The 18,278-nt window shown below is 40.2% G+C and overlaps 1 protein-coding gene across 1 annotated transcript in view; it reads right to left on the bottom strand.

Moving 5' to 3' along the window:
• Positions 1-18,278, bottom strand: part of ARHGAP24 (Rho GTPase activating protein 24) — a gene marked incomplete at both ends in the record, with an annotated part of 211,156 nt that overhangs the window by 172,697 nt on the left and 20,181 nt on the right. Inside the window, one exon of the mRNA XM_080626960.1 lies at positions 798-1,000. Coding sequence (XP_080483086.1) covers positions 798-977 — 180 coding nt within the window. The remainder of the gene's footprint in view (positions 1-797; positions 1,001-18,278) is intronic.

Raw genomic sequence — 18,278 nt, 5'->3', positions numbered from 1 at the left:
GCACATAACGGTACACCACCAAAACTTTAGTAGGCATAACAAATATGAGCATGGTTATATTTTAATATCTGTACAGAAGTAACTCACACACGTCAGGGCTTTTTCTGAAGTCACAAGCATCTAGGATGTGATTAATACATAGAATTATAATACTCCTGTAGGTACTAGTACAAGATCTCTCTTAACTTACTATCACAGAGGCTCAGGCCTGCCCTACCCTGAGAGACAGCATTATTTACTCTACACTTATGGCACTCTTAAGATAGACGGCCTAAGGCACGCTGGTGAAAAAGCTAAATAAATAGGAAAATACATGAGCATAAAGGAGCAGTAAATCACCACAACAGAACCAGGCAGCAGACAGCAGTGTGTCCCACATTACAGATGGCAAAGTATTCAGGCTGCAGTCTTACAGGGTTTCCTATTTAGGTAGACACATAGTAGGGATACTCCACATTTTAAAAAGCAGAAAAATAAGCAGTACCTTTTCAAATACAGCTTATTCATCTGCCTCAGTCAAGTCCATCTGACTTACTTTTGCTACTTTAACTTCATGTACACTCCATTCCATTTAAAATTATGTAATCATAAACCTGACCTGGAAAAGGAAGCTGTAGAAACAAGCCTAATGGGGAAACCACACTAACAGCCAAAGCCTGACTCAGTTTTGTATTCCCTGTTATCAAAATCCCAAGTCGTACTGAATCAGCCACAAAAATGAAAAGGTTTGTTTCTTTAAACACCAGACAACTTTGTTTTCATTAACTTATTTCCCTCTCTCACCTCCCATCACTCACCAAGGGCTTGGTTTCATCTTCGTCTTTGAAATAGTAAAGCTGGTCACCCTTGAGAACAAACCAACGTGTGTGCCAGGTCTTGACAAAGCCTCCTTGCTTCCGCAGCCACCCACACTTAATGGCACTGTGCCGCCCTTGGCTCGGTGGGGGAGTCTCTGCAGAGCCATTGTGTTCTTCCATGCTGGAACTGGGAAAGTCTCCTGCTGAGAAAAAAAAAAAAAAGAGGAAAAGATAAATAATTAGATTATTATCCAGGCAGTAACTTGTTCTTTTCAACTCAGCTGGAAAAGAAATATGCCCCAGATACAAAGGTGTGCTAGAAAAGCATTTAGCATCTGGCTGCTTATTCTTAAGCACCTCATCAGCTGAGACGCTAACAATAATGAACTCAGCTGCTAAAAAGCAGGAAAGAAGCAAAAGACTTGTTCAAGTACAATGTAAGATATTTCAACTGGCACTGAGGAAGACATCAGCTGTTTCTTGAGATGAGTTCTCCTGGATTATAGGCAGTAACAAAGAATGAACTTACAAAACATCTTTGGACTAAGGAAAGCAGTGTGCTTCTCACTACCGTACCTCCCCATTTAATACTCCCTGACAGGCTTGCTGCTTTAAGCAAATATTAAAGAAGCCTCTGCTTCTCCAGGGCTTAATATACCCCACCAGACAAGCAGGCTTGTTTTGTTTTGTTTTACTAAAGCCCATTTAATAGAATGGTGGCAGTAAATACAAGAATAGCTGCATATTCTCTCTCATACAAGCACCACTTGACCAAAGTGAGTGTGCATCCAGCCACGCTTCTTACAGACATTTTGCAAATCATGCAGAATTTTGGTGTGTCAACTCAAGGTGCAAGAAGTGTGCCAAAATCAGAGCTGAAGGGTGGAATTAAACTTGACAAAGTCAAAGTTTAATGTGGCTGTTCAGCCTTGTTAAAACTAAACTTTCTAACTATCTCTGGACAGAGATGAATCTTCCTGATGGATTTTGTACACACAGTCATGCAGTCATATGCTTAACCTTCATGGTCAAATGCTCTTCATGCTTCCCTATTAAGTCTATTAATAAGCCTATTAAGCTCAACAAGCTCAGGATTTTGAGTTTCAAGTTCTGATATTTTCAGTTGAAACACAAATCAAACTGAGACCTACACATGCCAAGCACTGTTTACCTAAACAGAATAAAATGTGACTATAACCACAAACCCACCAGTGTGCAAAATTAACAGTGAAATTTCACTGTGTGTAAGTGCTTGAAGAACATGTTTCTCTTCTTCGTAGACTACCACTGGCAGTCTTTCTTGTCTAGGCAGGAACTTGCACAGCTGTTAGAGCCTGAGAAAGATAGTTTCATAGGCAATGATCTATTGGTTCCAAACATCAGGATGGGAAAAGAATAAAACATTCTAAACACTGCAGGCAGGAGACAAGTACAAGCTGGCACTCCAGCCCCAATCCCCTATACAGCAGTATGTTTCTGATCATAGTAAAAGACATCAGCACTGCAAGGACATGTGCTCAGCTTCTAAGGTAGACCAGAAACAGAAACACGCATTCATTCGGTAGACAAGGTAATCCCTCTGACAATTAATACAAGCACTTTGGATAGTGTCACATCACTGCAAAATAAACTGCAATATAATCAAGCAAGAAGAAATAAACAGATCAATAGATTCCAGTCAGGAGTGGTTTTCAGCCCATTTTTCCTTTGCCTCCTTTCTTCCGATAATTCACACTTATGCTCCCTTTGGAACAACTTCTCCACCTACCAGATCTGCTGTGCATTTATACCTTTCGCTTTTAACACCCACACACAGCCTGTTGTCATGTCCCTGCTTTGGGCTGGATCCGTGATTAAAACTTAACTGCTCTGTGCACACTGATGTTAACGTGCCTAAACACGAGCACAGAGGTTTCACAGCCAAGTACATGTTGCGGGATCAAAACTTAAATCACTTGGTGATACTCCTCTCAGAAAAAGGAAAATAACATCTTTCTCCTGCCCCTTTAGGATTCATCTAGTCACCCAGAACACTTGCACTGTTGCATTTACCTGAGCGGAGTGTCCCTGCGAAACATACAAATGTGTCTGGCTCTCAAGAGAGCAAAGATTGGGGGTTTTGTGCCTAGGATTACAATTTCATTCGAACAAGAACACACCAGCTGATAAACTCTCAGACCACACTGACAGAAGGTTTCTATGAGGGTTATGTATCTTCAGAGTACACACTCTGAAAACTGCAGCTCTAGGGCTGCAGAGTATATTAGATATTGCAGTGAGGTTTCTGAAGTGAAACTTGCCTCCTTCCAATCTGGAGCTGCAAACAGAGATTTTACTACCACTAGAAAAATTAATAGCTTGCTTTCTCAGTGCCTTTTCATAAATGTCTGCCCACACTTCTGGGCTCTTGCAATATTTTTAATTCACTTTGCTCTGTAATAATTAATTATGAATGCAACAAAGCAGTGGCCAAGCAGCCTCTTAAAACTGTACAGCTTAATCCCTGGATGCCCAAGCTCTCCCACTTGTTACCTTAGCTCTTTAGGAGGAGGAAGACAAGTTAAGCAAAATAATTTATAGCAAGCAATGGTCAGATAATCTCTAAGAATCTACTTCATCCATACACAACAGGTTTTATGAAATTGACTTGCACCCTACCTCTGCTCATCACCATGTAAGGTGAAAATGTGTCACTATTTCCAATGAGGACAGACTTATCTGTGCTATATGAGATCATTTTCTCCAAAAGGAAACGCACCCAACTCATAATTAGCATTTTTTTTAACATGAGCAGAAATCTCTTGGATGCTGCTGTGTTTTGGCTAGGCCAAAGTAAATGCCAAGGAGCAACCCTCCAACTCACATCCTGAGGAAGTGAATTAGCAAATACATTGTAAACAGCAGGTAAGTTATAGCAATCGAACAAAAGTGAACAAAATCATTACCCATAGGCCACCCCCTGCTCCTTGCTGCACAACCACAGCTCTCAGCTTCAGCTAACCTGATCAGTTTATCTCTGCTACATAGGCCAGACTCAAGGCAGGAACAAAAGAAGAGTTTATATACAATAATTATATGTCACACTGCAGTGCTAAGGACACTAGGTCCCCATTACACTTGGACCACAAACAAGAATCTAAATACCAAAGTCAAAAGCAATTGACTGCTTGGATGAAAGGCTATTTTTAATTTAATTCCTCGAAGTCCTGTTTCACTGATGCTGACACCAGTGTACAAACTAAGCATTTGGATTTTAGCTAGCCAGGGAAAACGCTAATTCATGTACGTCTCTTTGTCTGGTAAAATTTGTATCTTAAAGTATTTCTGCAATGCTAAAACAAATGAGGTGTAGGAAAGATGGCACTCAACTGCTCCCAAGTCCTCACAGGCACGTATAAGATCTCCTTTAAAGCAGCAGTATGTCTTTGGACACTTTCTATACAAAGCAGTTGCATAATTTCATTTATTAGTGATTTAAATCTCTTCAGCAGCCAAAATTTAGCCACCTAACTTGTTTTTGTTAAGAGGAATTGTATTTAGTAATGAGATTAAGTTTATTTGTTATTTTGCATCCCTTTTTGCCTTTCAGAAAATGCCTACTACAAACCAGACTCAGAATCAGAAATTCCAGCAGCTGGCTCATTTTCACTAGTTGTTTTTACAGCTGTTTCAACACCGAGATCATAAAAATAAATTGCAGAAATATCAGGGCGCTGGCACTGATGCAGAGAACAGTGAGGTGCAAACACTATGTAAATAACACATGACAAAGTGTGGAATTACATCAACATACTGCAAGTCCTCTCATAAAACAAGGCAGAAAGCCATGCATTTTCAAGCACTAAATGAGCATACTCCTCAAACCCATCTTCTGAACGGGAAACATAACGTGTATTTGCTGCCAGAGTCAACTCTACTGACTTGGCCAACCTCCAGTTTTGGTAATGACCAGAACTGAACAAATGCTACATGGTCTATTTGTTTGGGGCTGGCTGCGGGCTGACTCTCCTGGGCTTGTCTGGACATTGGGAGTGCAAAGTAAACAAAATGAGAAATGTTCCCTGACACACTGACATCAACATCTTAAAATCCACAGAGCCCATCACCACCTACTGCTGCTGGTCCCAATCCAACCACCTTCTGCTCCCATAAGGGCATCTGCCTCTCACGATAAGTCTGTCTAGAAGGCAAATAACTGCACTTACGCTCTCCTCGCCAACGTGAAAGGTGCCACGCACAAAAAGCAGGGATGTGTTTCTCCTCAACTACAACCCACTCAGTACTTGAAATATGGAACCGGGCAGCTCCCCTAAATCCCAGCACTTTGGCAGGAAATAGTCAGAGAAAGTCATTAAGGCACAGCAAATCCAGTTACAACGAATAGTCACAGGATTGCACCACAATGACCCATTTGGCAAGAAATTATGATGGTTTGCAGGATGTTTTTATTCTCACTGAAATTTCCCATGGCCAAGATAGCACATTTTAAGCATGCAGAACATCCATCTGAGTTCACATCCAGCAACCCTTCTTCATCTTTGCCATTGCTCAGATGCCTTATCAGATCTTTTGCAGCCCAGTGTCAGCCTGGCACAAAATGGATAAAGATGAGAAGCATCTAAGCACCATACTCCTCGAGCCTGTTGCAAGGTCAAGCCTCAAAAGGGCAATCAACGCAACAGATAGCCAGTAAAGGTCTGCAGTTTTGCAGCAACAGTTGGCCAAATGAGGGAGGTGATCCTGCCCCTCTACTCTGCTCCCATGGGACACCACCTGCAGTACTGCATCCAGCTCTGGGGCATCCGACATAAAAGGGACGTGGAGCTTTTGGAGCAAGTCCAGAGGAGGCCACAAAGTTGATCAGAGGCTGGAGCACCTCTCCTGTGAAGACAGGCTGAGATAGTTGGACTTATTCAGCCTGGAGAAGAGAAGGCTCCAGGGAGACCTTCAAGCAGCTTTCCAGTACCTGAAGGGGCCAACAAGAAATCTGGAGAGGGACTTTTTACAAAGGCATGTGGTGACAGGACAAGCGGGAATGGATTTAAGCTGACAAAAGGGAGGTTGATATTAGATATAAGGAAGAAATTCTTTACTGTGAGAGTGGTGAGACACTCGCACAGGTTGCCCAGAGAAGTTGCGGCTGCCTCATCCCTGGCAGTGTTCAAGGCCAGGCTGGACAGGGCTTTGAGCAACCTGGTCTAGTGGAAGCTGTCCCTGCCCATGGCAGGGCGGTTAGAACTAAATTATCTTTAAGGTCCATTCCAACCCAAACCATTCTATGATTATAATATTCTGAGTATCTGCCAAATATATATACAGACACATATACACATACAAAATTCATAAAAATCTGTGACACAATGGTTTTGTATAAAATTAGATTACTTCAGTACTGCACCACTTACATGAAAAGATATAACTCACTTTCCAAGTGATGTCTAATCTCAGTTCCTTTCTACTTATTTCCCATGAGCTATATAGAGTATAAATGCCCAAGTTTAAGGTTATTAGCATCTTTCTGGCATGCAGTGCTGCCTCTGACCAGCGAGTTTCCTTTTGATTTTTCTTGGTGTAGTCTGGCTTGGTAAGAAATTCATAGAACCATTTAGTATGTTAAATTATTGTCTGGATTTCTCTTACTTAAAGTATGTCCCAAGACACCTAAATCTCTGCTACAAGAGGCATGTGTTTGCGAGAAACTGCTGCAGGAAGCAAAAGAGCGGCCTATTTGTCACCACCAGGGTGTTTCAAATAAGTTGCTACTCGTCCATTGTGTCAACAGGATATTGCACGTGGAAAGAGAAAACATGTCAAAGATATAAAAAATACTTCAAAAGAGAGTTGACTTTCTGCTAGTGCTTAGGAACCATTTTTACAAGATGCACACTGCAAGGCACGTCTTAAGTTCTGTCTCTGCAAGGACAGATTTTAAAGCATTTCTGTCTTGCTCTTTTTCAAAAGCTGTGGCAGTGCACTTGCCAGTAGCTTTCCTTCACAGGCCTTTAGAACAGACGTTATACTTCTATACAGAAGGTTTTCCAAGACATCTGAGAAACCTTTTGTACCACTGGCAGTAACACTCCTAATCACAGACACAGCTGGCTGTTCTGCATTCTCCACTCTCATTTTGGTCCTATCAGGGATAGGCTGAAGATATTTTGCTTGAGAGAATTTCACTTCCAAAGCCTAAATAATTACTACTTAGGCAATAAAAAATTGAGAGAGGTATTATCAGCAGTCAGACTGTAGAAGGCCTGATCCATTGCCCAATGAAGCTAAGGGAAAAACTGCCATTACTTTTCAATGCATTTTGGGATCAGAAGCAAAACCAAGACCCAATAATTTTGCCAGAAAACTGAGGTCTTGGTCAATTATAACTCTTTAGTACATGATTTGCATTTCAATGCCAAAACTATCCTACAGATAATCCTACAATAGCCAAACTTTTACAAGCCTACTGTTTGCTTACAGGCATTCAAGCAGAGCTATAAATAGCCTAAATTAAACGGGACCAAAGAATTTATAAAGAACATAAGAAGGTATTCAAATTCTTGTGAATTACAATGGGAATTAGTTAACAAATTATGTCAGGCACCTTTGAAAACATCAACTTTTATGCATGTGCATTTGTCTTCTGTGGTTATGACTGTGCACAGTTTAAACCCTATAGATGAGGTCTGGACACTTCCCCACATCACAATCCCACAGCACGAGCTGCATTAGTCACAGTGTGAATCTGCCCATTGTCTAGGATAACTGATGGGCATCAGACCTATCTTTTAGGAATCCTTTAACAGACTAGTCTCCTCAAAAACTTCTGCCCTATTATGTTCAGTACAGCACTCAACCCAAACTGGTGGACAGGAAGCTGAAGTGTTCCAGATGCTTTGCAGTTGCTCTTGAAATAGCAATGATCAATAGTAGTGCCTCCATATTTAGTGTGGCTCCGGTACAAAATGCTGGCAGATGGGGGGACTACAGAGTCAGAACCTCTTCCCTCTGCTCTGACCCTTCTGTAGTCAGCACCGAATGGAGCTCAAAGTTAGTTCTAAACAATTTCTCTACTTCTTTTCATACAGCAACAAAATCGTATCAGCTGCTTTGGTAGAAATAGCTGGGTAACTGAGTATTTCAAAGTTTCCCCTGTATCTGTCAGCAGCAACATTTAGACACACCCTTTCTCATCCTTCTACACTGTTGGTGGCAGGAGGAAGCATAACGAATTTCCACAGCTAAGAGCGTTTTCCCCATTACAGATTGTCTTCTGATAACCAGAAATGACACTTTGTTCTCTTCATCACTTCCTAATCCCACTGCCTTTTCTGAGTCAAGACGGACTCCCACTGTAGAAGACTAGTGTAACTGACAGACATTTACATACAATGTGCCTGGCTGTCTTCTCTCAAGTGCAGATATACCATGTCTGATTTAGCAGTGATTAGGAAATGTCACACCACAGAAAAGGTTTCAAAGGCTTAAGGAGCAACTTACAATGTTAATACTGTCTGTTACACTTTTGCATGTTACTTATTATGCACCTATGTCCCCAGCTTTTTCCCCACATGGTAGCACACAGCTGCAAGACAACTACCAATGTGACTGGAAAACTGAAATTATGGTAGACTGGAGTAGTCCCTCATCTTCCAGGTTTCTGCCCTGGCTTCCACTTTAGGTGTCTTAACCTGTAAAACTGGCAATGCTAGAGACAAATTGCATACAGCAGAAAATCAGCTGTAGCTATCTAAAGAAGCATACAAAACTACAGACAAGACAGAAAAGAGCCTCTGGTAGCTGAAGGGTCAAGTGATGAAAGATGGACAAAGAAATGCAGAGTGGCTGGCAAGTCTCACAAGCTGAAATACTGAGCCGCAAAAAGGTCAGGGAGCATGTCAAAAGCAGCATCTGGAACAGCAAAGAGATACTCCAACTCCCACATGTCTCTCACAACCAATGGGTTATACTGCATCTGAATATCTAAACACTAAAAACCCTCAAACCCTGTTTACAGCTTCATACTTTACATGGAGAAAGTGATCGTAAGGACAGCTTAACAGTAACTTATTTCCCACATGTGAGTGGGTGAATACTTCAGTACTTACTGGGTTCACTTACAAAAGACTTGATTACGAGTTATGTCCAAGCATGATCTCAGCAGATGATCTCTCAAAGCATAAAAATAATCTCTGGCACTACGCTTTGTTTTCAAAGACTGATGGCAAAAGGCATTGGGAGCCTGGATGTCAGCAGCTCTCTCAGTGAATCACAGAGAATGCAACGAGGCTGCATGCTCTATCCAACACAACAGGACCTTCCATGTTGTGTTCACTGCATTCACTGCAGTTCAGGCCTTCCACATTCCTTGTAAAATTGACCAACAGAATTAAGATGTTACAAATTATTTCCTAAGTATGCTGGTAGGCAGGCAAAATATATTCCAGTTTGCTGACAGCAGCAAATGTCTCCTCCCAAACCTGCTGCAATTATTAATCAAAGGCACACACAGGTTCTGCAAAAAGGGTTTGTGGTTTCTGGAGAGTGGGAGGAAGGAAGAGGAACATTTGCTGCCTGGCCTGCATTTCAAATTCATGTTTCTCAGAGCAAACACAGTCCCAGCAAAGCCCCCACTCTGGCAACAAGAGGTTAGCACAGCAAATACTGGCTAATGACGTCTCCCCTGATCCACAGATGTTTAGAGCATGAGGAACCTTATTTCTGGGTGCCTTCATAGAGACCTCAGTGGAAACAAAGGAAGATTCATCCCACCCCATAATTAAGTCCAAGCGTTAGTTCACATTTGATAAACAGAAGTCTGTGGACTTATTTTTGACATATTTACTATGAACATTTCATGCAAAATTACTTCCTTCTGCTTTGTGAAGAACAATGTAACGCATTTCCTTTTCAGTTCAAAGAAGTTCAAGTAACAGCAGCAGCATTTGGTATCTGGCTGAGAGATCCTCTGAAGCAGACATCTGACACTTGGAAATGTATTCCCCTGAAGGACCATGGCATCACTGAAATGTGCACTTGGGAGCATCCTGCCCCAGTGTCTCAGAGGGAATGACAGAATTACAGCCTCTGCATGGTACTGAAATCCAGAATTACCATATTCATTTCTCACCCACTCCAGAGGCTCATAGTGGAGTACCCAGGGGCAACTGTAATGGTGTGTGTGTCCATGTTACACATGTATTGTATGCATCCAAAAAGAGCATATGGATAGCAAACAGCTAGGCACGTACTGTACAGAGGTAGTGAGCACCCACTCAGCTTCAGAGAGCATCTTGGCACCTTCCCAAATTAAATAAACACAGGCACGTCAGAACCAAAAGCTCAAACTTGGCATACTCAATGGGGCATCCACTTCCATTCCTAATAAACTCACCACTGGAGCCAAGACAGGTGTTTCTCTCTGCATGCCAACCCCAGCAGGACCTAAATTTAAAACAGACCTACTTTTAAACTGAAATCAGTATAGTTTTAATGCTGTTCTGACATGTTTTATATTAATGGTAATTGCCTCTGTTACTTAAAAACATTAACCATACTGACATAAATTTCTATATTATACTACTGAAGACAATATAGTCACCAATTTTAAAAGCAGATATGTGTCTTTACATGGAAAAAGCCAGCTCAAAATAAGCACCATTACTTTGTCACTGACACTTCCATCTTTTGCCCAGGAAAAACATTACTTTGTGCTTATGGAACTAACATGTTACTTTTTTAAAGCCAAGTTAGCATCAGGAAAACAGTGTCCACAATGCTTTCTATATATTTTAGAAACCAGCAATGAGTATGTTATGCCATCTAAATTGTTTTAGTAAATGAAAAATCATACTATACTATACTAATAAAATCATTGTGGCACTGCTCTTTCCAGTAAAGCTCTAAGTGAATTCTGTCCCCAAATTCCTAAGCTAGGACCAAGACACTGCCTCTTGACTGTAAAATTAATTCATATGGAGGAATGGTATAATACATGTGGTCCTCATCCTTTAAAAGGTCAATCTGTGCATGGATGCTAACACCTACTTTTCCAGCTTGTACTGGAGGAACCACTAAAGACAAAGGTGCAACTCGACTGTATTGCACCCACAGTCTTTGCTTTATTACTATATCCCACAGTTAAAAGGTAATAGCATTCTGTGTTCACTCATGTCTTTCTGTTCAATACATAAAATGCATGTGAAATCTGCACAACATAGAACATAACTGCAAGCTACCACAGCGAGTAGCGTTCCTCCTCACATTTGTCTGATATGTGACTTGAATGAGAAGCAGAATTCAAAATCAAGAGCACGTTAGCAAGTCATCTTCAGCAACCTGGAAGTTAGTTAAAACCACGTAAAAATCTTTTTCTGGAATTGTTCTCCCCCACCCAAAAGTGAAGACCAAGTTAAGTTATGCACTTAGTAAATAATTCAGGATCAGAAGACACGGACGTGTTACTTACCTACACAAAACTTTAGATTTCTTGGTTTGTTTACTTAGAAAAAAGCATCAGCTAGTAGAAAAGCAACATCACACATTCCCCAGGTTTTAAGTAGGCCACAGAGACGCAGATGCATTAACTAGGACTAACACTTCAGAGAAACAGCCACAAAAGCAGAAGAGAAACAACCCAAAGACGGCAGGTCCTGACTCTGCAGCCACTTTGAAACTGTGCTAAGCATGTTCATGTTTACATAGTTCAGTTTATTCAGCATCTACTTTAAGAGAGGCAAAGTATCCTGAGAATATAAATGCCTCCTGCTATGAATGACAGTGCTCATCAACAGCATAAAATAATGTTAAGAACAAACCAGCAAGATCTACCTTCTCTTGTTAACTCCCTTTACAGTAAAGAAAGTCTGTGTCTTATCTAAGTCATTATCTGTAGAGCAGCATATCAGCATGCCCAAGGGAAAGGAAGTTATCACCTACATTCAGAGGGCCTTCCTATTTCACGTTACTGTAGTTAAAGCAACAGAGAAGCCTTGCAGCCCTCCCCACAAAAATAGTCCATCTCTATATGGACATCACTGCACCGAGCTGTTGCTTTCTTGATTTTTCTTTCTCTCCCCATTTATCCCTACAAACAGCTGTAATTCCACAAGCCTGCAACTACTGCCTCGGACAAGTACTCCTTGAGAAATGAATCCCATGAACAGCTTTCTCCAATTCGTGTGTGAAAGGGGAAAAAACCCCTCATCGTTTGGGCTTCTCTTTTTAGAAACCCAAATGTGCAGAACTTACTTCAGCGTTACCCATGTTACCACTAATTTTAACTAAGCTCATCCCTTACAGCATAAAGTTGCAAGTACACATGGACCTGGATCTGGGTCATATGTAGCACTACCAGAAAGATACAGCGCTATATTAAACAAAGGATGTTTCTTCTGCACCATCAGTGTCCTCCTTTTCATCACACACTTAAAACACTTGCTGCTTAATTCTGAAGTAGGGTCAGCACTAGCTTTGAAAACAATGCCAGCTTATCTCCATGATACACATTTGCATTTTGTGATGATATAAGTTACTCATCACACTTCAGCTTTTTTTCTTCCCATCTCAAAAAATTTGCTGACTGTAACAAATCAACAGGGAAATGAAGATGTAAGGATAACTCTTGAACAATAACAGTTTCTTAGGGAGTTGCCAAAAGCCACAAATCATGCTAACACATCAAAATGCTTGGAGATCCAGTTAGATAATATTGTACTCTTAATTTCATGACAGTGTCTGGAAGTTACCTGTTAGTTTGCTCAGTTAGCTAATAACACTGTTTCGTCCCATCTCTACCCTCTGCCTCCCTCCAAACTACATCCACAGTTATGACTGAATAAAACTTATTCCCATTTGCAGCACATCATCAGAAGCAATAAATCACAGGACACAAAAAGTAACCATGTTCATGTGGCTATGACAAATACAAGTTAACAGCAGACAACAGTCTCCAACTTGCCAAGCAAGCATGGTTTGAGGACTAGGACCACAGGCTGATCTACTCATTTTGCTGTTCTCATGCAATGCTATCATGTCTCTAGCAATGCTGTTGGCCGAGGTCCTTGATTCTGTGGGAGCATGGAGTTAGCTTGTTCCTGACCAGCAGAAATGTACATTCTTGGTCTCAATGCAGACGGCTCTTCCTTTTGCACTTCAAAAGGAAAAGCAGTTTCACGCAACGTAACAGTCATTCCTCTCTCAGTACCTCTCCTTTTGGCTCTTTAAGCTTCAACCCTTTGCTGACACCAGTCTTTTAAAAATCATCCTCATGAGACGAAAAACCACAACTACTATCAGCCAACCAGTGTTAACCAGTGAACAACACAGAACAACAAAGTAAAGAAGGAAATACAACAGAAGGGCCTTCCTACATGTAGAATATCAGAATGAACAGGGTCTTCCCAGCATGATAGATTCACTATATAAAGCTGGGAGGGGCATACTTGCTATGCAATGCCTGTAACAATAAAAATCAAGGAAGCTTGATCCCCAATCAAACGGTATAACAAGGATTTTTACCTTAAAAGGACAAAAAATTAGAACTGCACCGATCTAATTCATACTCCAATCTAGAACTTGAATAGACAAAAAGCAGAACAGAAATACAGTGCAATGTAGCCCCTTGCACTTCCATATCAAGTATATCTTCTAGACACTATTGCTCTCATGAAGAGAGATGTCAAGATTCCCAAGTGCCATTTTACAAGAATTCCTATCCATATTATTAATCTCTTATTATCAGTTAAACTGTTGATTTATTTTCTTGTGCAACTTGCACATGGTAGTTACTGTATCCAGTTTCAAGCTTTGTTCAAGGTCCAATTCATCCTCATGTTACTGCAGTTTTGCTTTTCTAGAAGTTTCAGTAGCCTCAAGTAATGCATATGTAAGTCTTATGTTCCCCTTCTTTCTGGTGGCCACAGGTTAAGGAAAACAGGACAAAAAATCTAATTCCTTTCACAGAATAATAATTTTTCCCTCTGGCTTTGTCATGTTTGAATAGTAATTTCAAAAGTATTTATTTTTAGAAAGAAGGACACCTTTTTTTCCTCACTTGTAACCTTCAGGTTATCTATAACCTGTGCCAACACCTGCATTTCAAAAGCAACATGTTTTTTCAGTGCAGGAAAACAAAAGAAGTTTAAATCAGTGCCTCATAAATTCAAGCAGCTCCTTACTTGCCTAAGCACAGACTGTTCAAGGATTTATTTTTGCAGAATAAGGTGCATTCTGGAAAGCATAAATTACACAAGGTGACTGCTAACAGAAATACAGTAATCAGCACCAAAGTTTATTCCATATGTAAGCCAGTGCAGAAGAGCTCGGGAAAAGCTGTAACTGCGACTTTTGTTATTTTAAAACCAGCAGTTATGCATAATTTTTCATCAGGAATTACAAACCTCTAAAACAGACATTGCAGAAAAGACACTATAAGGCAATTAATCTGTTCTTCTAGTAACCTTACACTTGACTTCTCTTTGCACCTACAACCCTAACTACAATTGCACGTTTTTTTATCTACTCTTGGTAAGATAATGATTTGAATGTTAACCCTGTTCTAAGTTGGAAGGTAAAATTTTTAGGTATCAACCCCATAGGAAGTCATTTTTGCTCAAAATTGTCTGTTTTACATCAGCTTGATTCACCACTTGCCCAAAGTTAGGTTTAATGAGAACAGATGCAGACAGAGTGAGATTTTTCAACTTACCTTCTAACAGACACAATGGTTCTCAAGACCATTTCAACATTTACAAATGGAAAAATATAATTAATCTTTTTTAAAAAATAAAAACCAGGTCAGCTTGTGTAAATAATGGACGATATTGCAGCAACACCTGGGTTTTCTAGAAAACTCAGAGAACTTTGTAGTCTGTGTGCAGGACGGATGCTCTGATCATTGTCTTGTGACTCAAGTTCTTTCTTTACAGTAGATCTGAAAAAGCTTTTCTAATTCTTCACTTTTTTTTTTGGTTTTCAATTATTCTTAGGGCCTTTGTCTTTTAGAAGACAGAAGAATTTTGGTGCCATTTCAGAACAGTTAAACAGCAAGACTCAAACAATTCTGTGACTTTGCATTTTCTAACAAAACAGTCAAACGTCCTGGAAGAACTAAAAAATAGCTTTCTACATCAAATTTTCAGAATTAACAGAGAGAATCGAGCGCAGCTAACAGCTGTCAGACTTGCGGGTTTTGTGGAAGGCATCCAGCTTCCCTGACAATAAGCTGGTAAAGGAATCAGGAATCTGGATGAAACACAAAACACACCAATGCTTAAAAGCACCAAGGCACATTGCCTCTTCAAATAACAAAATTTGCCATGTGCTTCAGTGAAATAAAAAATACAATTGTTCAGTTGGTTGCTATTTGTGACTAGGCATTGTAACAGAGTGGTATCATCCACTTACCTTCTGCATCAAGACCAGCTGAAGAGTCTAAGCACAAGATATTAAGATGTCAAACATCATCAAGTGTACTTTGTTAGGATATGCAAGAAACCTACAGTACTAGCTGTCTCATTAAGGACTTTAGATCACCACACAAACACATGCAACAAGAGATGAGCAGCAGCAGGGCTCCTCTACCCTACACCAAGAGTTAGTGTCAAACCACAGCCAACCTAACGACTTCAGCACTGGTTCATTGCAGTCCTTTAAGCTCAGGCCACACCAAAGAGCTATGGACCCTAACCTATAAATAGATAAAAGCAGCTAGAACTTGGAAATCATCTCCGCTTTACACAAATACAGGAACAACTCCAATGTGATGCTTTCGCTCACAAAGTACTTGCAGTTATAGTTCAACAAGAACAAAATCATGTTTCCGGCATTCCAGCTTTCTGTTAAATTAGATGCAGATGATGAAGGGTTTTCTCCAAACATATGGTAGACAATGCAGCTGAAGTCTCAGCTAGGCCTTGAAAGATCCTGTACATAAAGCATTAAGCTTTCTACAACACACAGGGAATCAAGGGAGGGAGTAACTACTATGATTTCACTTCATAGTGTGATTTAGGATGATATTACAAGACAGAAATGTTAAAAGAAAGTAATAAAAGCCTTTCATGTACCCTCAAATAAAGTCAGATGTTCACGTCTCATGTATCTGGACAACCTCTGCTTTCAATGGAAGCCTGATCTCCACTTCAAAGGGAGAAAATTAGACAAAAGGAGAAAGAATGTACACCTCTCAGTACTGTCAGCCCCAGGAAACCCAAGACCAAAGGACTAAATCCATCACTTTCCCAACGCCCCCAAGACAGACCAAAGCCTACAAGATATTTAACTGAGAGAGAAATTGAAAGCACAAGCTTTTCCAGTCCTCAATCTTAGCCACCAGTTTATAAACCTTGCTCATTTTATTATTTGAATAGTCACCGCATAGAAAGAACATTTCTGTATGTCCATTAGTAATATAACTTCTGGTTATGGCTGCGAAAAGAAGCCATGCCATCCACCATGCGTAGGTGGCTTTGTTCTTTTAATTGGTGTTGAAGGCAGCAAACGAAAGTTTAACCAGAATATATGTTTAGCTTCCTCAGTGTTTAGTTTGTCCTCAAATATTAACACTGAATACAAAACATTGAAAGCACACAGATAAAACCCAGATTCCCGGCTTTTTTCCTCCATTCTGAAAATACTTCTAACACTTTAAAAGTTATTTAAAGGTGAATGAATTATTCTTCCAACGCTCCACTCTTTGGTATGTAGTTTGATAAGAATTTGGTTTGATCTGTAAGCTCTGCAATACGTAGTTTTGCCACTTGGGAGCAGGTTGTATATTTTTCATGCGGTACCTTTCTCTAGTACTTGCTGCTGATTATTCAGAAAATTGTCCGCCCATGCTACAAGTTGATGCTTTAGTCCTCACACAGAATATGTCTGAGACTTCTCCAAAGGAGCAGCTGTTTCTGGCTTAAATGCCACAAAAATTTTGTGAATAGCTTGCAAGTTCAACCATTACCACTGCATTTCCAAGAATACACACACGCTGTTCAAGTAGTGACAAATGTTTCTTATCAGACATATATACACTTCACTGAGACTATTCATGAGTAGAACACATAATATAGCTAGTATTACTGATCTAGCCATACAGGTACCCTGTTCACATTGATACAGATTCTGTATAGCTACTGAAGAGTTAGTATCATTGAAAACTTATCTGTGCATTGTCAACTTTTCTACCTTTTCATGCAACTCCTATTACAAGAAAGATATGAAGAAATTCAGCTGGAATCCCCACCAAAACTCCCTATTTCCAATAGATTTTCTTTTCTTTTTTGAGACCTTGCCTACATACAGGGAATGCAGGTTCTTCAACTATCTTTGCAAGAATATGTTCTGAAATAAGTTTGCTACAAAGAAGGCAAGTACAACCAGTACCGGCTGCCTTCAAAACAACAAAACTAAAAATCTGTTTGGGTTTTACATCTATCTGTTTCACTTGTACATCATCTGTGGTATTGGACACAACCAAACCACTGTCTTATCAATAGTGTATCTATTTTAATTGTCAGTATTTACTGCTCCAAAGGGCAACACACCCAACTGCTGCAATGTAAGCTCACACATGCTCAAGCTTGTGCATGTACCAGCAAAACCACAAACTGAGACGATGGCTAGCCTGCAAGGTACTTATGAGGAGTTAAATTCAATTTAAGCCCAGGTAATCTTTAGCCTTTTGAGGCGGAGGGAGAAAGTTGCTCTGAGTTCTTACAGAACGATTTCCGTTAGTAGCACAAGTTGTACTACAGATGAAATTTTCACTTCTGGTCCAAAGGTTATTGTTTTACATCTCTGGGATGCTGTTTTTAAATAGATGCATGAACTTTATAACATTCCTCTAAAACAGATGCAAACTACAAGCTACAAGCGCATGAAAAAGCAATGCTCAGCCCTACATACTTTGCAAAGGATGGAATAAAAAAAGGAACAGTAAGACCTGATCAGGGATGATGGTAGTGTCAGAAACTGTACTTTAAAATGGCATTTCTATCAAGTAACATATTCAGGTTGGGCAGATTAGGATGCATTCAGCCAATAAGTTTGTTCATTAATTGGTCCAGCAGAATTATATTGCTAATGCGGGAAATACAGCTCAGTTAACCTATAACTTGTTTCATTTAGATAAATTGATTTTCATAAGGAACTGGTGCATCGAAACAAGTTCAATCATTTTACTTTCTCACATTTGCTCCTCTACTGAATTCATAGTTCAGATAATGAATTACAAGCAGGTATTTGTAGCTAACCTAGCTCACAGCCATGCAAGCTGCTTTACTGGTTGGCAAGACAAGAGAAATACTGGAATCCATTCCTGGCAAAATTTTAAAGAGAAACAAGTTCTTGAGACACGCCACCTCTTTGATCGTGAAATCGCTCCCTCCTCAGCAACAAGTTCAGGATCTGGCTAATCTTTCACTGAAACTGAGCAGATGAGATCCTTTTCAGCATCTGAGCATTCAAAATCCTGCAGAGCCCACATTTTTT

Source organism: Psittacula echo, assembly GCF_963264785.1.
Source record: "Psittacula echo genome assembly, chromosome: 1".
Taxonomy (NCBI): Eukaryota; Metazoa; Chordata; class Aves; order Psittaciformes; family Psittacidae; genus Psittacula; species Psittacula echo.
Note: the sequence above shows the minus strand (reverse complement) of the source record. Positions and strands in the feature narration are given on the sequence as shown.